Source organism: Python bivittatus, unplaced genomic scaffold, assembly GCF_059951505.1.
Source record: "Python bivittatus isolate LINGU-HERP-01145 unplaced genomic scaffold, Pbiv_v1 ctg000210_np1212, whole genome shotgun sequence".
Lineage (NCBI taxonomy): Eukaryota > Metazoa > Chordata > Lepidosauria > Squamata > Pythonidae > Python > Python bivittatus.
In genome coordinates, this window is record NW_028277053.1 from 5,513,708 (window position 1) to 5,539,547 (window position 25,840).

Genomic DNA, 25,840 nt, shown 5'->3' on the forward strand with positions numbered 1-25,840 from the left:
ACCGCCGGAGATGTGAGAGGCAGCCTCCCCGTGCAGGACGTCCCATTTCCCCAGTGCTCTGATTCATTTGCTAAACGTGTTCTTGCCTCCAGCTCCTGTTCCAAGAGAAGAACCCGGGTGTCCGCTATCAGTACACCGTCCAGCAGGAGTCCAAGAATCAGAATTCAGTTGCTCCAGCTGAGTTCTTCTGGCACTACGGACCCTGGACAAGATGCACAGCTACGTGTGGGACAGGTGAGGAAGTCTTCCTTTCCTGCTGGGGGCAAGCTGCTTTCTCTGTGGGGCGAGCAGTAGCAGGAATGGTCCTGTTGCCGTCACACTGGAACTGTTCTTGCATCGGGGCAGCCCAGAAAAGCAGGGGGCCGAAGGGGCCCAGTTGAGCCAAAGTCCAGCCCCGTCAGCGCTTTTATAAAATAACAGTCAGGACCAGGGTAGGAGTCCTGAATCTCAAGTGACGCAGTCCTAGGAACAGGATCTGCTCTTGAGGCGCCAGACCCAGGTCAAATCTTCCACAAGGCAGCGCAGGAAGATTTAAGTCCGAAAAAATACTGCTACCCTCAAGAAGACCCTAATGCTTGCGCTACAAGGCGGAGGGCGTGTGGCTCAGGCTGAAACAGTCTGCCCAGGGTTGGGGGCATTTCCTTTAGTTGGAACTGGCTGTGCTGGCCTGCCAAAACGGCTCCTGATGCCGGGTGCTGGGGCGCAACCCAGTCTCAGGCTGCATCCAAACCGACGGAGGAAGGGCAGCTCTGAGGGCTGCTGGGATGCTGAGGGTGGAATTCAAAGTATTTGACAATGCCAGGATGATTGCCCTGCCAGGTGCCATTGGCTCATGATTGTGGCCAGTCATTCCTCATGGTTAGCGCACCATGTGTCTTCATTGTCCGCCGGGGAAGATGGCGGGGCAGCTGGGAACCCTAAAGTCAGATTCCTGCTCTGGAACTGAATGTACAGTATTAAAGCAAGAAAAAAATGCACACATTCATTCTTGGCACCCCTTGGCTGTTGCTGCACGTGGCTTCTCCGGATTTTTCTGTACATGCTCATAGGAAACGTGAGCCTCATAGTAATTTAAGAGTTAGTCCAACTGGTTTGTGTCCAGAAGTGGGGGCTTGGTGTAGGATTCTTCATTCCTTGGAGCCTGCCAATCCATTGTCCTGTGTTTGGTGCTGTTTAAGAGGCCGTGACAGTCAGAGGCAAACAGCTTGTCTTGGCGAGCAGCTCTGACTTTCTGCTTCCACACCCGCCTATTTGCAAGGTCACTGGACATGAGCTGTGGCCTTCTGAGAGTCAGAACATTGATGGGAGAAGCAAGCAGCAGAGCCAACAGACCTCCCAGTGGCAGGCTTTGCTGCTTTCCATGTGTAAATGCTTTCTTAGGAAAAGACTGTACGCTCTGAGTCATGTCTGACCAGGGACTGATGAGGAAAGAAAGCTTGGAGTAATGGCAAACAGTTTAATTAAGGTGTCCACAGGGTATGCATCTGCTGTAAAAAAAGGCCAACAGCATGTTAGGGATAATAAGAAACGGTATCGATTATAGAGATGCCAGTGTCATAATGCCATAAACTGACGGTGTGACCGCATCTGGAATATTATGTGCACTTCTGGTCACCCCACCGCTACATAGTGGAGAGGTTTAGAGGAGGGCAACTCAGATGATCGAGGGGCTGGAAAGGCTTCTTAATCAAGAAAGGAGGCAAATGAAAGGGGAAATGATTGAGGTGCATACAATTATGCATGGTGTGGATAATGTGGGGAAGAAGAAGCTGTTTTCCCCTTCCCATAATACTAGAACCAGAGACCATCCAATGAAATTGAATCCTGAAAGAATCAGGGCACACAAAAATATTTGATTTTTTTTTACACAACATGTAATTCAACATTGGAATTCACTACCATGAGATGTTGTGCTGCCTACCAGCTTGGCTGGCTTTACAAAAGGGTTGGATTCAATTCATGGAAGTCCTGGGGATCATCGGCTATTAGCCTTGATGGGGTGTGACTGCCTCTGAAGGCCATTTGCTGGGAGACTTGTCGGCCTCCGTGGGCAGTTGGTTGGCCACTGGGAGAACAGACTGCCAGACCAGGTGGGCCAGGGGTCCGATCAGGCACTGCTCACATTCATATAGCTACAGCTGAGAAATACTGCAACTGGTCTCTTGCATCAGCTGGAGGGCTTTATACAGAGGGACCTTAAAGTTCCATGGATCCTATAAGCCACAGATGCAACAAACAGGGATTTGGGGAAAGACCTGAAACGTGGGTGCTCTCTGGGACTTGGCAGCTAGTTTGCTTGCCACATGTCTCTGGGTTTCTCTCTCTCTTTTGAATGCCATTTATCTGAAGACCCTTTTTGCTTACAGTGGTCACTCTTCATTACTTCTCTGTGGTGCAGTAGAAGATGTCATCACTGTCCTTTGAGATGGCTTGTAGGACCACCCGCTTCTGATGATTCGATAGGGTTGCTCTTGAGCAGCAGGGAGCTGGAATCAACCCATGGCCATACCAGAGTCCTCATGGGCTGTTTGAGTGCTACCCCTTGAAGCATATAGCTTGTCTGACCTATGTAGCTCATCTGAATCCATGCTCAGATAGGCACTCTGGCAAAGTGCAGCTCCTCGCGCTTATCCTTTGGTGGTATGGATGGTGTGAATGGCTGTCTTTTGGAAGGAAGCTGAATAAGTGGTCGATTCACTCCCAGCTGTGCAACCTCTCCCATGGTATTGCTCACCTTATGTCCTCCAAGTTCTGGAGCAGAGAGGATGGGAGAAGGGGTAGAGGGACTTAGGCTGTCTACCAAGTCACATGAAGGTGAAATCTGGGCCTGTGTGCAGAGAGCAAGCTGAGTGCCAATAGGGATGCAAAACCTTTAAAGGGAGTGGGCGCAGTCTAGCCATGGGCAAACTGAAGACCCTGTGCTCTCCCTCTTATCTGGGGCAGCTCCTGAGATAGAATTAGTAGAGGCTGCAGTGATTCAACTGAGGACTTGATCATCCAAAGCCGGCAGTGGTGCTGCAAAGGCTGAGAGAAACAACTCAAACTATTTATGGCTTATCAGAATTAAGAATAGCTGTTTACACCATCTTAGAAAGGAAACATAATGCATGTGTTTGGATCCAGGACAAAGGCAGCCAAATGGGGGATGACGAACACTGTCAAACAGCTTCTTCTGTAACTGAACTGAACTGAAAGGGAATGTTTGGCAACCAAACAGATTTTTAGTTTCCTGCCAGCAATTAGAGCTGCCAAAAATACATCAGATTTTGGCCAGTGGCCTTCCTACTGGGAATTCTCCAACATCATGACCCCCTAGGAATATTTCCTCTTCGCTGGGCCAACATGCATTCTTCACCTCTAGGGAAATGTGTGTGTTTTGGCTGCTGTCTATGAAGCACTTATGGAAGGAGATGCATTTGTCAGACTAACTTGTCAAGAAGTAGCTGGCAGCAGGCAGAAGAGCTGATGCCCTGTGGTCAGTCTTCCCATTCAGTGAAGCAGCAGCAACCCAGCAAACCTTGCTCAGCAGCAAGCAGGGCAGAGCATGGCCTGGGATTGCGATAGGAAACGGGCTTTTTTTTACACAGCCCTACTGGTTGGAGAGCAGCTTAAGAAAAGGTGTCAGCTGGTTCCTCTGGAGGTATTCTAAATGCACTTCAGAAATCTAAGGTTCACCACTGGCTTTGGACCTGAATTGGCATTTATTCACAGAATTGTTCCCTGCATGCTTTGTGGGGGACTAAGCCCAATATGAATTTAATGGGTTTATTTTGTGGTAAATCTGTTTACAAGCTGGACTAAAAGAGCCAGTTTGGTTAGTGGTAAAGATGCTGGACTAATAGCAGAGAGACCTGGTTCAAGTTCCACCAGTGAATAGAGCCTCCTGTTCCACGAATGTGAGCAACTGGTGCATGAGACAAATCCATAGGAGGGCCTCCTGGCCACAGCTGCCACCTACTCTTTAAGCAGAAGTTAGCAGAAGCCATGAGTTCAAGAGGACCCCCAGGTTATATACCAAAGCTGCCTGGGGCAGAACAACCCTATCAGGTTTCAGAGATGAAAAATCACAATATCTAGGGGGGCCCAAAACTCAGAGCCCCTTGTTTTTACCAGGGTTGAGTTGTAACCTGCTCTTCCCCATCCAAACTGTCACAGCCTCCAGGCACTGGGTAAGGACTTTGATAGCATCACTTGTATGGCCAGGGATGGAAATATATAACTGAGTATCATCAGCATATGATGATATTTGTGCCAATGGATGTCTTCACCCATCAGTTTCATGTAGCTATTGAATAGGAATGGGGAGAGAGTTGAGCCCTAACGTACCTCACATAAGGGGGGTCTAGAGTAAAACCTCTCCCCCCATGACAACATCAACTGGAACTGGCCTCAGAGGAAGGAGGAGGACCACTGCAAAACAGTGCCCCCACTCCCAACTACTGAAGCCAATCCAGAATGATACCATGGCTGATGGTGTCAAAAGCTGCTGAGAAATCCAGGAGGGCACGAATGGATGCACCATCCCTGTCTCAAGCCCTCCAAAGGCTATCTGCAAGTGCAGTCAGTTGCATCTCTGAAACCCAGCTGAAAAGGGTCCAGATAATTTGCTTCCTCCAGGGTCCCCAACACAAGTAGCAGAGCTCACAGCTCCAGGGACCCTGTCTACTTCTTCAGGGCTAATTAGGTAAAACTAAGCCCAGATAACTGGACAAGACCGTGTCTCAGTCACTCTGAGCAGATCCAAGCAACTTTGTCCAACATATCCCTAGAATAGTCTTCAAAGCAACCCTGGAAGGGCTAACCTGGTCACCTGAAATAGGGCTGCTGGCCGGCTATCTCCAGGTGCAGTAAGAGTGGCGAAGCAGTCCTGCTTCGCCACTCTTATCTTGACCAGGTAAGTCCTAATAAAGGTTTTTACCTGTGCTCAATCCAATTTGCTCTTCGTTTTCCAATCAGGACAGAACATGCTGTTGCAATCTCATTTTTCTGACATGTCCCCATGATGCTCCCTTCATCTTGTCTCAGTCATGAGTAAGAAAGGCTTCCATCATCCTTGGCTGAACTGAATTAGTGCTTTCCCCTTATTCGGACGCCGTTGAAGTGCAGTCTTGAGATTCTGTAAAATTTGACATGGTTCACTGACAAAATGAGCCATGGGGGGTCAGGTGACCCACAAGAGTGAGATCAGCCAGGACTTACTGCCCATTTCAGGCTAGGTTTTACACATTGGATGTGTAAAACTTGTCCACAAGTATGGGGGGCTGCTTTTCCAATTCTCCAAAATGTTGGGGACTTCCTTCTGTCTGATCCTCCCTTTTTATTCTCAGGGGGGTGCAAAAAGGAACTTCGAAATTCTTTCGAAACTTCTACTGCTTGTGAAAGTTACACAAAATTGCTAAAGCTGTACTGTACCTGCTGTGCTGTGCACAGTATGTCTGGGCGGATCCATGACTCTGGGTGTGGTTTAGCTCCTCCACAATCCCAATCATTTCCTAGTCTTTTGTCGTCGTTTATCAAGAAAAAAGGCAAAGAAGCTTATAGTCATTGGACCCTGTCACATTCATACAACCATAGAATGTAACAGTTGGGAAGACTAAATGTCTCCATTTAGACCAGTGTTTCCCAACCTTGACAACTTTAAAACGTGTGGACTTCCCAGAATTCCCCAGTCAGCATGGCCATTGCTAAATTGATGAGGAGGAATTGATGTCCACACATCTTAGAGTTGCTGAGCAGACCAACCCTTGCCCAGTCTAGGCATCCTCTACTATAGCATCCCTTTCACCTGGCCAGCCAGCCAGCCAATCTTTAAACACTTCCAACAAAGGAGAGTCCACCACTTCCCAAGGCAACCCGTTCCATTGTGGGGCAGCTCTTCCCCTTAGGAAAGTCTTGATGTCCAACGAAAACTGCTTCCTTGTCATTTTAAGCCCCTTATTTCTTATCCTGTCTTCTGGAACAGCTATGAACAAATCTGCTCCACCTTCTGCATGACAGCCCTTTAGATACTTGAAGGCAGCGACCATATCCCCATACAGTCTTCTCTTTTCAGGCTAAACACATCTAATGCCTCCAACATTCATTGTAAGCTTATTCTTCTAGCCTCTTGCTATTTTGATTTATGTTCGCTGGACACATTAATTTATCAACATTTTTCCTAAAATGGAGTGCCCAGAACTGGTTTCAGTGCCCTGGGTTCAGTCTGGTCAGAACAGAACAGAGAACTTTCCTTGATCTGGACACAGTATTGATGTAATTTAGGCACCTGCACCCCTCTCTCCCTCTCCTTCTCTCCTTCTCTCTTTCAGCTTTAGCACAGTCTTGGCTCAACTTCAGCTTGTGATCTATTAAGACATCCTGATCTTTTTCACATGTACTGTTTCTGAGTATGATTCCCTAACCCCATCCTATTTGTGTTCCTTTAATTTTTCCTACTCAAAGTTAAAAGTCCATCATGTCTACTGCTTTTCCCTGGTCATGACTCCCCTGATCTCATGTCAGTTTTCTACCAATTCAAGAATAGGTGAGGGGACATCAACTCACACACTAGAGCTAGGCACAGCGAGAAAGAGTCTGTTATTGGATTATTTAAATTTAATTTATTAACTTTAAGTTATATGGTTTGTTAAGCACATATTATTTATTAATCTATACTATGTCTGTACTTGGCTTGTTCTAATTCTAACCTGACTTTTGATGACTTCAGTCCCCCAATCCCCCATCATGTCTGTCTGAATGGCTCCTTAACTACAACATCCTGAGACTCCGCACTTCCCTGCTCCCCTTCCTTGAAGCTGGGAGGCTCTTGGCTATTTGCAGTGTGTGTGGAAAGCAAACCCTTTGGTAGACGTGAACCCTTAAATTCCTCAAAAGGCCCTTGCGCTGGGCAGCAACTGAAGCAACAACCTGTGAAAAAGTGGGTGTTGGGGGGGGAATGAGATAGAATTTAAGACCCACAAAGGAAAGGAGTGTAACCCAGCATACATGAAAACCACTTCTCTCTGGAAACTTGGAGAGCTACTCCAAGTCAGGGTTTAATCCTAGGTTCAGATCTGCTTGAAATGAAAACTAAAGTTTCTAGTTTATCACAGTTTGTAAGTCATGGGGGACTCAGATTTCTCTCTGTGGTTTTTGCTCACAGGCGGGAACCACAGCACAGCCCAAAAGGGTTTTGCTCCGTTCCCAGATAAGCCACGCCCAACATGTATCCTTGGTCCTTGGCATGTGCCTGTGTGCCCAAATTAAGCATCCTGGCTCTTTCCTTCCTTCCTTCCTTCCTTCCTTCCTTCCTTCCTTCCTTCCTTCCTTCCTTCCTTCCTTCCTTCCTTCCTTCCTTCCTTCGCTCTCAGGGGTCCAGAGGCAGATGGTGCGCTGCCTTGAGAAAGCTGCTGGGTTTGTGGAGGAGCGGTACTGTGATGCTCTTAGCCGGCCTGATGACAAGCAGAGGAATTGCAACGAGGAACCATGTCCAGCCAGGTCAGCTCTTGAGCTTCCCCAAAGCTATTCAAACTGTAGGATGCTATACCATAGAAAAGAAAAGCTCTGCCCGATAATACCTGTCTGGGAGAAGAATGCTGCTCTGCTCTGCAAATTTTGCAGAACTTGGGGCCCAGTTATAACCTGAGGATGGGTCTCTGTGGCAGCACTCCATTGAGGTCAGTGGCTCCAGAAGCCATATTCACTGGTAAAGTGTGTGTTTGTGCGTGAAGGACCCAGCCGTAGTCTCCTGAACAAGTGGTCTCAGACAGCACCAAGACCAAGCCACCACCTGGACTTTTGATGATGAGTTCAGGCACCTGTGTGTGCTCAGTCTAAGAGAATGGAACAGCTCAGGATGTAGCAAAAGGGTCCAGAATTGATGCTGTGGAACTCCTGACCTAACCCTTTCATTCTGGGTGTTTCCACCAGGTGGTGGGCGGGCGAATGGCAGGCATGTTCTGCCACTTGTGGTGACTCTGGACTGATGAAAAGGACTGTCCTCTGTATTCAGAGTGTGGCCCTGGATGAACAGCAGGCTCTACAACCCCACAAGTGCCAACATCTCACCAAGCCAGAGACCACAGCCCCATGCAACCGAGAAGTCCTTTGCCTGGCACAGTGGGTCACAGGCAACTGGTCAAAGGTGAGAGAATGACGGTGCAAAATTTATAGGAACCTTGAGGTGTTAGGAAGAAGGACAGAGGCCTGGCAGGAACTTGTGGGTTTTCTACTAGCCCTTTTGGGCCAGTTTATAGAATCCGTCACTCTGTCTTTTTGTCCTTGAGCCTCCCCTTCCAAGACAGGACGTGATCTCTGCGCTTCTCTGCTTGGGCAAAATGTTGATCAATAGGGTGCAACTGGTTTTGCACTGTGGGTTGTTTTGAGTTTTGCAAATCTCTCTGTTTTCCCTCAGCAAAGCAGCTTGCTTTCTTCCAGATAGCAGATAATTCTCTCTCCTTAGCTAGACATTTCTTTCCAATCAAGTTATTGTGCCTTGACCCACAATCAAGTTTTATCTTCTGTAGACCAAAGTTAATTTTGAAACCAAAAGATCGGAAACTTGAGGGAGGTGGCTAGCTTCTTTTTTTCCCAGTCTTTCCTGCATGGGGCAAGTGCATTCATCTAGCAATAACTCACTTTTGGAATTTCCCCGGTTTGCTTTTCTAGTGCTCAGTGACCTGTGGGAAAGGAACACAAAGGCGTCCAGTTTTCTGCCCCACTGATACCAGAGCCAAGTGTGATCCAGCAGAAAGACCAGTCTCCGAGATCGACTGCGTGTTCTCACCCTGTTGGAATAAGATAGAGAACAGTATTCCCGACTGGTCTGGAAGTGGCTCTTCAAGCCAGGAGCTATTTAATGAAATTGGTTTTATCCCCAGTTATCATGCCCCCAAATTTAGTCCTTCGATTCCCAAATCTGCAAATGTTATTACAGAAGAAGTTCTCCCCCCCAACAACCATAAAAAGGGAAATGTGTTTGTGGATGACTTTTACTATGATTATAATTTTATCAATTTTCATGAGGATCTGTCTTATGACCTGGTTGAGGAAAAGAGCAGTAGAAGGGAGGACTTGAAGCCCAACTTTGGGGTCAAGACTCCTCACGTGACGGAGGGGGGTCCTCAAGAAATGCTTCCTGATTTTCCTCCAATCACAGAGCCAGAAGTCAAGTTAGCTAATCAAGGCACCACATCTCCCACTGCTGGGCAAGAACATGGGAAGGACCATGATAATGTTCAGGATAGTAGCACAATTGGCACCTCGCAGGATGCTGTTGGTACAGCAGTTGTCACCAGCTCTTCTGCTTCAGATAATAGGAAAGGCTTCCAGCCATCGTTTTTGGAAGATCATCCATCCACTTCAACAGTGAAGCATCTTCCTTTTGGCAGCAACAAACCTGTATTTGGAGATACTACTCAAGAACCTCCTTTTACAAATACTGTTTTGAAAGACAGCGCAGTAAGATCTGATTCCTCCACCAGCTCTCCTTACTTGGCTGTACTAACTCCAACAATGTCTTCTGCCAAGGACAACTATTGGAGAAGTGAATTTGGTGCTCTTGGCAGCACAGAAAATCCTGACAGAAGGATGCAGGACCCCAAATTTCCTGAACTCAGTGATAGCCATGATAATGATTTGTGGAAAATGGCAGAAGAAGGCAGCAGAAAGCAAAGTAATAGAGACAGAGCCTTTGTTAATGGTGAAGATAATATGGCTACTGCTTACTCAATTAAAGAAAACCAGGTAAATGCAGTTACAACTGCAAGAATAACTGGGGCACCCTATCATCTTACCCATCATCTGTCTGCTTCTGCTGAAGCTGCTTCTGCTGTTTCCGCTCGGGATGCAGAGATGAGTAGCACCTTGGGACGTGGCCAGGCCCATAAATCAAATACACAAACCCATCTCCAAAAAGTACCGTCACTCACAACTGAGCTTCCATCATGGGTGTCTTCCTTCACTTCTGCATACCAGTTGTCTGGATTCAGCAAAAAGACACATACGTTCCATCATCCAGGCACTCTGACCCCACAGATACCAGCTGAATCCAACTCTTTGGATCGGGGCTCAACTTTTCCCAACTTTTCCCCTTCTACATTACTTCCTCCAAAACAGAAGCAATCTAATGAGATTAAGACAGACTTGGACACTAAGCCTGTATCTTCCACTGAGGACCGAGGATTCTCCAGGGACAGAAGTGAAAGCCCATCTCCCCATGTGATAACCAGTAGTAGTAAAGGAGGTACTGGGTCTAGCCTTGTGAACGTGAAATTTCAGGAACTGGAAGAGAAGATGCTATCTTCTGTAGCTCCTCCTGCTGCTGTAATGGCTACTCTCAGTGCTAGCTGGGAAGCTGGAAACTGGAGTGAGGTAAGTTCTCAGGAAAGCCAGTGATATCATCACTGTGGGCAGATCTCTTCTCTGGCCAATCTTTGGCTTCTCCCCTTTTCTCCCTTCTTGCTAAAATTCTTTTTACCGTGTGGGTCACTTTGTGGACTAATTAGTGGGACTGTAGAAATATAGCTGGGTCTCCTGTCTTGGCTTTGAAATCTGTCTCCTCTCCTGGCCAGCTGTGAATTGTAGGCCGGGGAAAAGGCAGGTGGGAGTGGGATCCACGGGGGGTGGGCTGGTGTCTCAGAGTTTCCCGCAGAGGCCAGAGGGAGAGGGAGTGCAGCTTCCTTTTGGAAAACGGAACAGGAAAGAGGCTGATGGGATCCTTCTTGTTTCTAGTGCTCTACAACCTGTGGCCTCGGGGCTGTGTGGAGGGTGGTGCACTGCAGCACCGGAAACGAGGATGACTGTGACTCGACCAGAAAGCCAGCCCCTGCCCGGCGATGTTATCCGAGGCCGTGTTCCAAGTGGCGTGTTGGAAAATGGAGCAAGGTAGGCAGACCTAGTCCCAACAAAGCCTTACGTGCATCCTTTTCCTGTGGATTCATCCTTTTGCTTTAGGCTGCTCTGCCAAGTCGGCCCCCAAGTCGACAGGGGTTTCAGCTAGCTCTCCCTCCCTTTTGATCTTAGATTTCATGAACAGAAGCTGTCTGTCAGGCTCAAGAGTCCTCCTGGTTCTTGCTCCTGCCCTTTCCCAACACACACTCTCCTCCTCGTGAGCATTGCCAGCAAATGATGCAAACACAGGGTGTTTTCTGAACAGAGGAGATGTTTTTCACAGGGCATCCCTGATTCATTCTCTGGCACTGACAAGATAGGAGGTTTGGAAAATCCTCCAGGCCGAGGGCAAATGTTTCTGGCCAGAAGTGGCTTTGCGACTGGGCCAGATGTGCATTGTTTTGTGTGTGTTTTTTTAAATTGGACTTAGGCAAGGCCGCTTGCAGTACTTCAGGAGAGAAATGTACTATGCCCCATTCTGAGGGGAATTGCCAAACCTTGACTGCGTCCAGAGCGAGGGTCTGATTAACTAACACCTGTGAGGAAGGTTGGCAGGCGCTGGAAATTCTGGCTGGCAACCAGATACTTAAGTACTTGATGTGAGAGTCAGCCTAAAGGACTGGAAGATCCCTCAAGCAGGAACCGGTATAGACAGTTTTGTGTAGACCTGCCTTTGGATACTTCCAAAATGAGCAGTGAGCAGAAATGGCAAGAAAGCAGCTTCCAGCCAACTCTTTGGGAAACCTCCTAGCCGTAAAGTTGATTCAGTGGAGGAGCAGATGGCTTTCAGAGGAAGGGGGTGCTGTTGCCGGCCGTGCTTAAGCAGAGGTCGAGCGGCCGTCTGCAGGGGCGCTCTGCTTCCATCCGGTATTGCCAGTCCTGCACTGAGCAGAGTCTGGACCACCCGGCTTTGACTTTGTCAGTATCCCAAAGTATCAGTGGACTCGCAGTATCAGGGCAGACCAAACTGGCCTCTTGTTCTTGACGGTCAGTTGCTGCTTTCCGCTCTACGTCTGGAGGAGGCGGCTCATTTTCTGCTCTTGTGTGCTGTATCTGGTTTCCCACCAGTGCTCCAGGACCTGTGGAGGAGGCGTGAAAGTTCGGGGCATCCACTGCATTGACACCCGTGGCCAGCGACCTCTGCGACCCTTTCACTGCCAGACTGCCGTATACAAGCCTCCAACACAACTGCCCTGCCACACTAAGCCGTGTCTGAGCTGGTACACGTCCGCCTGGAGAGAGGTGAGCCAAACGTCTGTGGACATGGGGGAAGACTGTCAATACAACCTGACCCTCATTCGCTAGCCCTGTCCCCCGACACACACGTGCGAGGTAAAAGTCAAACGGCCTTGCTGGATTGGCTGGAATGCTACATAGGGCTGAGTCTTGCGCTCTGCGGCTTTTATTCATTGTTACTGTCCTGCTGAGTGATTATTCACTCTGAAGGAAAGTTCACGGCATTCGCCCCATTTCCTCTGTAGCCTATAAATCAGTGTTGTCCAAACTTGGCCACTTTAAGATGAGTGGACTTCAACTCCCAGAATTCCCCAGCCAGCATGGCTGGCTGGGGAATTCTGGGAGTTGAAGTCCACTCATCTTAAAGTGGCCAAGTTTGGACAACACTGCTATAAATGAATCAAACGCATCATTTGGACCGAGAAAAAGCTACTCAGTGACGGATCTTCGCTGCTAGCTTTTTTTTCAGTGCTCAAGCGATTTTCTCCATTACTCCTGAAACCCCAAATTCCTTTCCCCAAATTTCGCCACAAAGAAACCGAATATGAGGAAATGAAATTGTGCTGTTTCAGTCTCGCCTCAAGTCACGCCAGGTGAAACAGTTCCAGTTGCCGCTGTCCGGCTCTGAGCAGCGTTGGCTCATGTGAGGCTTTTTCATCTGAGCACTTCGCCTGGTTTGCAGGCACCGTTGGCTCAACATAGGACTTTTTGAAACAGTATATACGAAAGTATATATGCATTTTTGTATGTATTGTTAATAAATGAACACTTTTGGCACATTTTTTGAATATTGAGTCTGCAAAATGCAGACTTTTGAAAAGGGTGGTCATTAATATATAGCTTTGATATAGTTTGTGCAGAATTTGTAAAGTGCAAGCTGGATGCGTCTAGATTAAATTGTGAAGTGAATGAATTTTGCTGCATCTCAAAACATGGGTTGGTTTGGGCCCAAAGATGGGCACGGTCTTTCCCCAGCACAGCCTCCTTCATACAGCTGACACCATCTAGGAGAGGAACAATGAATGCTTTACTACTCCTATTTTCTGCAAAATAAAAACACTGAAATATCAGATTAATAAGAAAAACTGGTGACAAAAACAAAGTAACTGATGAAACAAGAATAAAGAACTGGGAGTGCAGGTTTGCATCTATTAATAAATATTTATTGATTTGTTTATCTCATATGCTTATAATCAGACTGACTAAGGTGGTTTACAAGAATAATCAAAATAAAAAAGGCAACAGTGCTAAGAACCTCTCCGCCGTGGGGCCGGCCTTGTGGAATCTTCTCCTCCCAGAAGTGAGATTAGCTCCATCCCTCTTAATGTTCTGCAAGTCCCTCAAGACCTGGCTATGTGAGCGGGCCTGGGGCTCCCGGGGGGCCGGGGAGGTTTTGCGATGGCCCCCTTATTCATTTTATCTCCCCCCCCGTTTTGTGTGCTTTTATAGTTTTTTATTTGTAATTGTTTTTATGTATTTATTCTTTTTAATTGTTGTATGCCTCCCAGAGTCACTTGTGTGAGATGGGCGGCTATATAAATACGATCGATCGATCGATCGATAGATAGACCGACCGACCGACTGACCGACCTGAATCACTCTTCAGTCTCCATAAACTCCATAATGCATCATGTAAAAATTCAAAAGCAACACAAAAATGCCCCCAGAGGCAGTCCAACATCGCCACTAGGGCCCAAATGCTTCTCAAAAGAGATACAGATAGTCCTCATTTAGCAACCACAATTGTGACCGGCAACTCTGTTGCTAAGCAAAGCAGTTGCTAAGTGGGAAATCGTGTGACTGCAGCTGTGTCTGACCCATTCCCACTCCCCCGCCCTTTGGAATGCTCCCCTTGTGCTGGTATAATCAGTAAGAAGGGAATTAATGTTGTATTTACATTCGTCCATTGTGTGCCTCCTTACTCTCTTGTCATCCCTTCCTCTCCAGTCTCTCCACTCTACAAGGCATGGGGTGGGAATGGGTCAGACACAGGACAGATTGCCTAAAGAAATTGCTTGATTATTTTTCTCCCCCCTCCCCCCACTCACAGAGCAGAGAGATTGGATTGGGATCTTCCCACTGATCAATATTCCACGTGGTGGTGGTCTGAAGAGATGGCTAGGGTTATGTCTTGTGATGTTACTTGGGGTTCATTCTGGCTTGTGAATTCTGATGAAGTGGATAGGATATGGTGCGGCATGCGTTCTGCCACTTTCAGCTCCTGTGCATAGCAGTGAACAGTTCTCTGTGGTAAGGATGGTGCTGACCACCTTGAAGGAGGAGGTGATCCACCCTTTATTGATGGGGCTTTTCCTAGATCCAGCTATTTTTGACAATTGCTGCTAGATCTCCAGCCTTCCGTTTTTAGGGAAAGTTGTCAACAAAGTAGCACAGATACACCTGCGGACTGCCCCAGATGAAGCAGATTCTATAGGTTCCTTTCAGACGTGGAATGCGAATCAGAAACTGGTCGCTGTGGTGGACGACCTTTGCTCAGATGTAGAGGAGGGGACTCCTTTTCAATTTTTTAGGCCTCTCAGTGGCCTTCAGCACCACTGATGGTGGTGCTGATTAAGACAGAGTGGTTCTGCAGAGCTTTTAATCTGTAATGACTGTCATTGGGGTTGCAGAGACACTGCCATGAGTTGACGGTTTTCTTAGCTTGTACCAGTTTTATATATTTGCCTTAGGGTGTTTTGATTTTGGTATTGTAGATTGCAGGAGTCCCTTTGGTGATATCAAAAACCATAAATAAATACTTTTGAAATGTTCATAGTCATAAATGAGATCTTTATGAAGGAATTATTGAACTTGAAGCTGGTACTTTTCAGCATATTCAATAGTTCTATTTAAGGATATAATTCTGTAAAATCCTCTAGTCATTCCTTGTATTTAATTATTCTGCTTTGAAATAGAAAGATGAGGAATGGGAGAAGTGGAAGAGCATCAGGAGCCCATTTTTCTTGACACATCTGGATATGAAATAGTAGTCAGTGAGGAATGCAGCTGTCATAAATGATTGCGAATCCAATAATAATTAATTTGTACCAATTAAATACTATTTGTTTTTCCAATGATACAATTTTATTTTTTTAATTAATTTTTATTAAAGAAGGGAAAGAAAAGTAGAAAAAAGTGATGAGTAAATAAGAAAGAAATAAAAGAGAAAAGACAGAAAAGAAAAAGAAAAGAAAAAAAGACATGAAGTAGCAGCTTCCAATCTTCTTTACAGCAGTTATCAATGCATTTGTATTTTATCCTCTCCCTCTAAAGTTAAGTCGTGGCTCCCTTCTTTCCATATTCTACCCTTTCTAATCTTCAGACCCATAAGTCACAAGTTCATTTTTTTCTGTTTTCAGCAAAAAGTCCATAAAGGGTTTCCAGTCATTAAGAAATGTCGTTGTTGTCTTTTCCCTGATCAAGCAAGTCAATTTGGCCCTCTCTGCAAATTCTGTCATCTTTACCAACCATTCCTCCATTGTGGGTATTTCAGAGTCTTTCCATCTTTGTGCATATAGAATAACCGTGCTGCAGTATCCATGTACAAAACCCATCATCCATAGGTCTTTTCTAGTTGTCTATCCACTAGTTCCAACAAAAATGTTCTGCTTTCAGTTGAATATTAATCTTTAAAATTCTTTGTATTTGTGTGTATTTGAACCTAAAGTTTTCTAGATTTTTTACAAGTCCACCAAGCATGATTAAATGACCCTTCACGTTTTCCACATTTCCAACATAGATTTGAAGTACCTTTATACATTCTAGAAAGTTTTCTGATTTCATATACCAACAGTACATCATTTTATTCAAACTCTCTTTTAAATCATAACATGTCAATTTTAGTCCTTTCAGCCATATTTATTTATTTATTTATTTATTTATATATTTATTTATTTATTTATTTATTTAATTTGTCCCCGCCCATCTCCCCACAATGGGGGACTCTGGGCGGCTTACAGCATACTAAAAAACATGAATACAGTTAAAAGTTATAAAACCAAACATTAAAAAATAAAAATAAAAATAAAAATATATTTTCCCATTGATCCATCTGTATATTATAACCAAAGTTCTTATCCCGTTTTATCATACACTCTTTATCTTGTTATTCTTCCATTTCAAATTTCAGTAAAAGCTTGTATATTTTAGCAATTGCATGTTCATCATTTGTACCTAATTCAGTTTCAAATTCTGGCTTATGTTGTTCAGTTCCAAATGTCCTTTTGTCTACTTTAACTCTTTCTCTTAACTGTACATATTAAAACCATTGAAACTAAATCCCTCTGCAGTCAATTGCTCTTTTGACTTCATCTTAGATTCCCCATGTTCTTGTTCTAACAACTCTCGATATGTCAACCATTTCTCTTTGCCAAATGTTTCTTTTCTATAAAATGCTTCTTGTGCTGAGATCCACAAAGACCTTTTTGGGCACAGCCTGGGTTTGTATCTATTCCATGTTCTCAATATGGCACTTCTAACATAATGATTTTTAAAGTCTACATTAATTTTAACTTTATCATACCATAAATAACCACACCATCCAAATCTCAGGTCGCGCCCTTCTAATTCTCTTTTGTTTCTCAGTAATACCCAATCTTTCATCCCAACCAAAGAACAGGCTGCAAAGTACAATTTCAAATCAGGCAGTCCCAATCCCCCTCGTTCCTTTGCATCTTGAAGAATTTTAAATTTAATTCTTGTTTTTTTCCCTTATCATATAAACCTAGATATATATTTCTGCCTTTGCTTAAATGGTACATCAGTTGTCAAAATAGGTATTGTTTGAAACAGAAACATCATTCTAGGTAATACATTCATTTTTATCACAGAAATTCTCCCCAACAGTGACAATTGTAATTTTTCCCATCTTAACATATTCTTCTTGATTTCATTCCATACCTTAACATAATTATTTTGAAATAATGTACAATTCATATTAGTCATAACAATACCCAGGTATTTTACTTTTTTCTCAATCTGAAAAACCAGTTTTTTTCTATCCATTCTTTTTGCTTTTCCATCCTTATATTTTTTAACATCTTTGTTTTCTCACTATTAATTTTAAATCCAGCTAATGCACCAAAATCCTTTAATTTTTCCATTAATATTTCTATTCTTACCAAAGGGTCTTCCAAAATTTCTACCAAATCATCAGCAAATGTCCTTAAGTTTTTTAATCTTCATTCCAGCAATTCTCTCATCCTGTCTTATATCTCTATTCAATACTTCAAGAGCTAGAATTAATATACTGTAAGTGGAGATAAAGGGCATTCTTGTCTTATCCCTTTTTGTATTTCATAAGGTTTTATTATTTCTCCAGTGACAATTATTTGTGCCTTTTGTAAGGTATAAATTGCTTTCACCCATTTAATAAAATTCTCTCCAAAGTCCATATCTCCCAAAATTTTAAACAGAAAAGTCCAGTTCAAATTGTCAGATGCGTTTTCTGCATTTAAAAAGATCAGCACAACTTGTTTTTCATTATGTTGTTTTAAGTATTCCAAAATGTCCAGTACATTTCTAATATACATATACATATACATATACATATACATATACATATACATATACATATACATATATACATACACATGCATATGCTACTGGAACAAACCATACATGGATGAGAGAAGAGAACCTGGAATTGATGGAATGCTACTACAATATAAGACCTAATGAGAGGGGATATATGAAACATATGAGGAAACTATGGATAGACAGAAGACCTACATCCGCACTAACTGAGAAACAAGTAGTTACCCAGCGCTTCAACATAGTGAAGAGGAAGCTGCTCTCACAACTTGAGATAAACCAACTTCCCATTACAACCCGGGCTCAAGCAGACCTGGAAGAACAACTGGATGTGCAGCCAACACCTGAAGCTGGAATGCCACTGCCTCGCCCTCCATTAGAGAGCGCAGCAGTTGATATGAGGCATAAGATCATGGATAAACTAACTACAGTCAACCCTGGAGACTGATTACCAAGGCTCAGTGGAAAGGTACCATTGGATAGTATACTAGAAGATGCCAATAGAGCCTTCATGACAATCCCTACTACCACCATAACTCAAATCAATTAACTAGTATGTATGCTACAGCCGCTGTAATCCTGGAAATGCTTGGCTACACGATCAAGAAGAACAGCAGTACATACTCCCCCTGGAAAATGAGGTTGGAGGCCAAGATCAAGGCAACTCAGAAAGAAGTTAGTCAGTTGGTGGAACTACAGAAAGGTGTGGAGATTAAGGATAAGACTTGGCTACTGAAAAAATACACTGGCTTGACTCCATCTGAAGTCCTAGAGACTGCTAAACAAAGGCTCACAGTGCTGGCAGCCAGGCTAAGGAGATACACTAGAGCAGCAGAGGCTAAGAAGATAAATGTCCTGTTCTCCAAAGAACCATCCAAAGTGTACTCCCAGCTGCAGTGCAACCACACAGTATCTGAACACAGCCTGGATTGACTACAGGAAAGTGTACAACTCAATGCTGCGCACATAGATCTGTGAATGCCTGGCGCTATAGACAACAAGACACTAAGGCCTTCCTCAAGAACTCAGTGGGACTGTGGAAGACAACATTGGAAGTCAACTCAAGACAGCTTGCACAAGTGACCATCAAGTGCGGCATATACCAAGGTGATGCACTGTCCCTGCTGCTGTTCTGCATAGGCTTAAACCCCCTCAGCCAAATAGTCACAAGGACTGGATACGGGTACAAGTTCAAGAGTGGAATCACCATCAGCCACCTCCTCTGCATGGATGACATCAAGTTGTATGCTAAGAGTGAACGAGACATCAACTCACTGATCCACTTGACACAGATCTACAGTGAGGACATTGGGATGTCATTCAGACTGGAGGAGTGTGGCTGGATGGTAGTAAAGAGAGGGAAGGTAGTTAAGACTGAACTACCAGTGGGCCACATAGCAGACATAGAGACCAGCTTGGTGTCCCACAGTCACATGGAAACCATGATGAGGAGGCAAGGAAGGCAGCAACATCCAAGTACCACCAAAGGATGAGACAGGTCCTGAAGAAACAGCTCAATGGGAAGAACAAAATCCACGTCATCAACACGTATGCCCTGCCAATCTTCAGATACCCTGCTGGTATAGTGAGCTGGCCAAAGGAAGACATGGAGGCTGCCGATGTGAAGACCCAGAAGCTCCTCACAATGTACGAAGGTTTCCACCCCAAGTCCAACACCCAGAGATTGTAGACCAGCCGCAAAGAGGGCGGACGGGGTCTGATGAGCGTCAAAGCCACTGTCCTGGATGAAACCCGGAGCATCCAGGAGTACATCAGTGAGATGGCACCCAAAGATGATCTGCTGAGAGAATGCCTGAGGCAGCAGCAGATATGGGAGGAAGTTCAAGTGGAGGAAGTACCATGGCAAGACAATCCCCTGCATGGGGTGTACCATCGACAGATAGCTGAGGTGGCTGACATTGAGAAATCCTACCAGTGGCTGGAAAGGGCTGGACTAAAAGACAGCACTGAGGCACTGATCACAGCAGCACAAGAACAGGCAGTAAGCACCAGCTCCATAGAAGCAGGGTCTACCACACTACTACCAAGGTGCAGATTGTGCAAAGAGGCCTCAGAGACAGTCTAACACATAGTAGCAGGGTATAAAATGCAGGCAGGAAGAGCATACACTGAATGGCCCAACCAAGTAGCTGGCATTGTGTATAGGAACATCTGCAGAGTGTATGGGCTAGACCCCCCCAAGTTCAGATGGGAGATTCCACGGAAGGTCGCGGAGAATAACGGCTAAGATCCTGTGGGACTTCCAGATCCAGACAGACAGGCAGGTACTGGCCAATCAACCAGACTTCGTGGTAGTAGACAAAGACCAGAAGACGGCGGTAGTGATAGATGTAGCAGTGCCAAGTGACAGCAACATCAGGAAGAAGGAGCACAAGAAGCTGGAGAAGCACCAGGGCCTGAAGGAGGAACTAGAGAGGATGTGGAAAGTAAAGGCCAAAGTGGTCCCAGTGGTGGTAGGAGCACTCGGGGCTGTGACTCCTAAGCTGGGAGAGTGGCTCCGGCAGATCCCAGGAACAACCTCAGAGCTCTCTGTCCAGAAGAGTCAGTGCTAGGAACAGCTCAGATCCTGCGCAGAACCCTCAAACTCCCAGGCCTCTGGTAGAGGACCCGAGATTGAGGAAGACACATACCACCCATAGGGGTGAGAGGAGTATTTATACACACACACACACACACACACTTCTAATAATTCTCAAAAGTCTTTTGCATAAAAAACCACATTGATCTTCATGAATGAAATTCTGTAGAACAATTTTCACCCTCTCAATCAAAATCATTGTATATAGCTTATAGTCATTGTTCAGAAATGACATTGGTCAATATTTTTTTGGTCAAGTCATGTCTTAGCCTTCTTTAGGTAATAATGCTGTGTTAGCTTCTAACATCATTTTTTGCAAGGACTGTAATAGTTCATCCTCAAAATGTTTATACAGTACTAGGAATCTGGTAGGCCATCTGATCCGACGCGTTCCCTATTTTAGTGTTTTTTGTAGCTTCACAAATTTCCCTTATTGTTATAGGTCCGTTCATTATTTGTCTCTGTGTATCTGTAATGTTTGGTAAATTCCGTTTCTTTAAATATTCATCAACTTTCGCTGAGGGAATTTCTTCTCCTTTATATAGTTTTTAATAAAATTGATGGAATGTTTTTCGTATACTTACATTGTCTGTTGTCATAGTATTTCCATCTTGTAATTTCAGTATCATGTTTTCTTTTTTTCTCTTTTCTTTTGTAATTTATAGCCAGCCATTTCCCTGGTTTGTTTGCAGATTCAGTTTTTGTTTTGTTTTACATAATTCATTTTTATTTACATTTCTCTTGTTGTTAACATAGATATACAGTTTTATTTTCTTAGGTGCAAGTCATCAAAATAATGTTTGAAATTTTGTTTACTTAAACCCCTTCATGGTTTTGTTTATACTGTATAGATTGGATAATCTTCATTCTTTTTTTATCATACATAAATAAAGAAAAAGTTTTTTGAACTATACAAAACCAAATGGTAAGCAACAGAATTAAGAATACTTGACATTTTAAAAAATAATGTAAATGATATGTAAGAATAATTTGTATCATCTATTCTTTGATTCCTTAGTGTTGTTAATTCGCATAATAGATTTATCAAAATTATCTTTGAAACTTTCAAAGTTTGAAATTTATCCAAATTATCTTCTATTCTATGAAATTTATTTACTTCAATTCAAAATTGAACTATAGTTAAAGAAAAATAAGCATGTGATCTATGAACAGTTTTATATGGTATACTGTTTTTATATTAAAACTTTGAATTTTTTTATTCTTGCTACTGTTCCATCCTGAATTCTTTATTTCTTAATTTGCTTCAAGCACACACACACGCTGCCCACTGCGGTTATTTTCCTAGCAGTCTTCGCTCATTTCCTCGAATCCCACATATCTAATTCTCTTGAGTCTATTGATCAGGCAGCAGAGTGCAATATAACTTTTGTGTTAGTTGGGCTCCGGTAGCAATATCCGGTGAACAATATTAGTCCTTCCTAATAACAGTTACGTAAAGCCAGGGTTGCCTTTCATTGCGTGAAACGTTCTGTACGGATTGCTCTTCATGAAACTTTAGCTGCTGCTTCTGTGTTCCGGGTTAAACTTGTCCATATCAGCAGAAAAATGAGGTCCTGGCTGGGCTCTCCAGGCCTGTTAGCCCAGAGGCAGCAGTGTGTGCGTTTGCCAGTCCCTTCTTTAACTCCTGGCACTGCTGTCTTCGCCACTTCAATGTTAGGCGTGGCCAGTGAGGGTCAGCGCCCTGGCTCTGCGAAAATAGTCACCCAAGACCAGTGAGGGCTGGCTAATCCTTGGCTCTTAAATGCTCTGGGTCGTAAATGGCTGACCTTCCGACTGACTCTGACAGCTGCCGGGCATTCTGGAAAAGCTGCCCTACCTCCGAGAGCCCAGAGCTGAGATGGCAGCCAGCAGGACTGTCCCCCTTGATAGCATCGGGCACCTGGAGAAGTGGTTGGAGGGGGCGTAGACCTGAGCAGAGGACCCATCTTTCTGTGGAAGGTAGCAGTCTCATGCCCTGGCATCTCAGGGGCTTGGACGTCATAAATCCTCAGGAGAGGCAGCGGGAACACCTGCCCAGGTGAACACCACTGAAGGTAGAGGAGAAGGTCTCTTGGCCGATGCAGGCGAAGAAACAGCCACGCCTTTCCACCACCATAGTGACGGCTGTTTGAAAGAGTGTGGGGGATTCTCCTCTTAGCTGTACACAGCCACGTGCACATACCAGGGATGGCCAAACAGACGCTCAGGAGTTCTCTGTAACTGCCTCCTGGCCGAATGCCACCATCCTGGACTCTTTTTTTTATGTTCTGTGCATTTGGAGGAGGAAAATGTCATGTCATATTGGCTCATATAAGGGCCTTTTGTATTAACGATGTCGTGCTTATAAGGCGCCTTGAATGTTAGAAAATGGAGTAAATTCCCAGCTTAGCTCGTGGGCAGTTTTGCTCTAATGGCCAAAGAAATCCTCTGGGGGAAGGCACTAGCAGCACTAGAGACAGCCTGGAAACTGGGTTGCTGTTTCTGACTGAAAAACATAACCAGCAGGTTGTGGACACCCTGTTGTGTTTCTGGCTTGGAGCGCAGCAGGTCCAAGAAGGAGATTCAAGGGCTCCCCAAGAACCGGTTCCCGCAGTGCCAGAATATCCTCAGTTGACATGGAAGCCACAACGCATGGCTTGCCTGCTCTTGGGGGGCCTGGCTGCAGTTGCTCCATGGTGGAGGATCGGCACATGGCCTGGGACTCCTGTGGTGGCTTGGCAGGAAGCAAGCGCCGAGGGGGCCAGCCACCCCGGCTGCTTCTGAGTTAGATCCGCACCGCTGAATGCCTCTTTCCTCCTTTCCAGTGCTCTGAGCTGTGCGGAGGAGGTGAGCAAGAGCGCCTGGTGACGTGCCCCGGATTGGGGAGGTGTGACCCAGCCCTCCGGCCAAACAATACCAGAGCTTGCAACACCCAGCCGTGCACCAAGTGGACAGTGGGATCTTGGGGGCAGGTAAACCCACCTGTGAGGTGGTCACTCAGTTCCTAGTCAAATGAAGCCTTCCGTTGCCCTCGGAGGAAAGCAGGGCAGGGCCGGTGGTCAAAGCACACTTTTGTTTCCTGCAGTGCACGGCCACGTGTGGCGAGGGCATCCAGAGGAGGCAAGTGAAGTGCTTGAACACAAAAACCGGGGAGGCAGAAGAAGACAGCAGCTTATGTGAGCACGAACAGTGGCCGGAGAACACCCAGAAATGCAATTCCCAGGACTGTCCTGCCAGTGAAGCAAGTAAGTGGGCATCTAGGGTGGCGTGTTCTTGGCTGAATCGCCTGGAGCCTCTCATTAGGGCAGTGCTTGGCGTTTGGCTAGTTGGACCATTCTCCAATTGGGTCTGGCCATGCCCATGAGGCACGCGGTGGCTTGGGAGTGAGGAGGGTGCCAACATGAGCTGTGTGTGCAGTTGCTCCATATGCAGGTCTTTTTATGGCATCTGGGCAGCTTCCAGACTGGCATCAGTGAAACTTGCTGGCAAAGGTTTGGCTATGGCAAAGCCCTCTGCTTGGGCAGATTTTGAAAGATGTCCTCCCTAAACCACAAGGCAAATGGCTTGGTGGCCGATGGCTAACTCTGGTCCCTGGACTGGTGGCCAGCAAGAGACTCTGGTTTGGGGTTGTCTGCAGAAACACTGGTGGCTCGTTCACCCACATTTGGACCATCTCTACAGCATCTGGCTTCTCTAAGCCCTCGGATCCGAGAGAAATGCCCAAGCAGGTGGATGTCACAGGTTGGCCCTGATCGCAGGCTCTTCTGTTCTTGCGGGCACTGCCAGTAACGTGGCCTCTTCCCCTTCCTGGGTCTCAGCGTGTCCTGCTGGTTCAGAAAAGAAACGCGAGGCAGGGCTCTTCCTCTTGCGGCATTCCGAAGTTTTATCTGCACCAGGAGTGTTGTAAACAGTGGCCCGGGCAGAGTGTTTGGTGGGCAGAGCGCGAGCGGGAAGCGAGGCTTCGAGACCTCGCCCTGAGGCTCGCTGCGTCTGGAGATTTAGGGGAGGAGAAGGGGCTGAGGGTTCGGCCAAGGACCTGGCTGCATTTGCTTGTCATCGGATTTTCCACATTGGTTGAAAAGGTTGGTTAGATCAAGATGTGGGCAAGAGACTAACCCTTTCCTTACCACCACGTCGTTTTTCTGATTTAACTCATCTGTAGTCCCTTTGGGGAGTTGAACTGTGGAACCCATGACCTGGAGAGGTGAGGGTTTCCCTTCACTGGATGCGCTCAAATGGTGGCCAGACAGCCATCTGCTGGGGAGGCTTTACCTTGAATTCCTGCATTGGATGTGTGAGTCAACCCTTCCAACTCAGTAACTGTATGATTCTTCAAGGGTACAAATTCCCTGGATAGCACAGCCATCTTGACTAAGAATTCTGGGAGTTGCAGTTCTACATGTTCTGGAGGGCCTCCATTCGGGGAAGGCTGACACTCGGAATAGGCTCCCACCAGCTTGCTTCTTTCAGTCATGGTTTCTCTAGAGACTTCTAGCTTTCTTCAGGTTTGTAAAGGCAGCTCTCGGGGATGCCAAGGCATGATCAAAATAATCTACCTGGTTGTTCATTTTATTTGAATTATGCGATTGTAGAATGTGAGGGTTGGGAGGAACCTTGGGGCCCATCATGTCCAACCCCTGCCCAGGGCAGGAGTCCACTCCCACAGCATCCCTGCAAGCAGCAGTGCAGCCACTCTGTAAACGCCTCCTGGAGAAGGAAAGTCTGTTCCATTGTTGAACAGCTCTTGCCATTAGGAGTGGTTTACCACGATATTCACCAGCATCTGCTTTAAATCTGTTGTTTCTTGTCCTGACTTCTTGAACAACTCTGAATAATCGAATAAGTTCGAGGACCAGTCGTAAGTCCATTTTTTCAGCGCTGAACAAATGGACGTTAAGTGAGGACTATCTGGAGTTAAACGTGGGTCCTGGGACTTGGATATTGCCTCCTCCCCAGCACCCTTTTTGCTTCATTTACCGTATTGCCCGTGGGGAAATTGAAAGTCCACCCTTTGAACACCTTGGGTTGGACTCATAAAGATATCAAGATAATGCAAGGCAATGCAACTGGTGGTGGCTGGTGGCTATCTGCCCCCCTTATTTATTGCACAAAAACAAGAACATTATTAGTAGTAGTAGTAATTATAGCAGCAGCAGCAGTGCTAGTAACACCATTAAAAATAAAAGGCAAGATAAGACCAAGAGCAAATTTTAAAATTAATGTGAATTAAAATGGGGCTTGAGACATGCGAAGATGTAGCATCTGCATTCAGTGCAGACAGGTCATGATTAGCGAGAGTTAAAATATTGCGATATTCGAATTAGTGCAAATTGTAAATTAGTGCCAGGTCATGTTTAATGCAGCCTAAAAATCAATGCGAAGCGAGCGCACATGCATTTGAGGCTAGCGCATGTGCAGTTACCGTTGGAGTTCTAGACACTGCTAATCTTTGTATGTGCAAAATGGAGAAAAGGAAGATTCCATCAGAGGAAGACAGTAAAAGTTTAAAAAAGAAGAGGCTTGTTATTACATTAGAGCAAACGTTAGATGTAATTGAATGACGTGAACATGGTCACAGCAGCACTACAATAGGATGAGAGGTTGGAATGCCTGAATCCGTGGTAT

The 25,840-nt window shown here is 45.4% G+C and overlaps 1 protein-coding gene across 2 annotated transcripts in view; it reads left to right on the forward strand.

The window, feature by feature from the left end:
* The window catches only part of ADAMTS7 (ADAM metallopeptidase with thrombospondin type 1 motif 7), a 69,653-nt gene that overhangs the window by 37,810 nt on the left and 6,003 nt on the right, over nt 1–25,840 (forward strand). For both annotated transcript variants that reach the window (XM_088139267.1, XM_088139268.1), the window contains 8 exons: nt 93–234; nt 7,350–7,476; nt 7,909–8,122; nt 8,647–10,350; nt 10,711–10,863; nt 11,938–12,111; nt 23,041–23,187; nt 23,301–23,460. In XM_088139267.1, the coding sequence (XP_087995393.1) occupies nt 93–234; nt 7,350–7,476; nt 7,909–8,122; nt 8,647–10,350; nt 10,711–10,863; nt 11,938–12,111; nt 23,041–23,187; nt 23,301–23,460 (2,821 nt within the window). The remainder of the gene's footprint in view (nt 1–92; nt 235–7,349; nt 7,477–7,908; nt 8,123–8,646; nt 10,351–10,710; nt 10,864–11,937; nt 12,112–23,040; nt 23,188–23,300; nt 23,461–25,840) is intronic.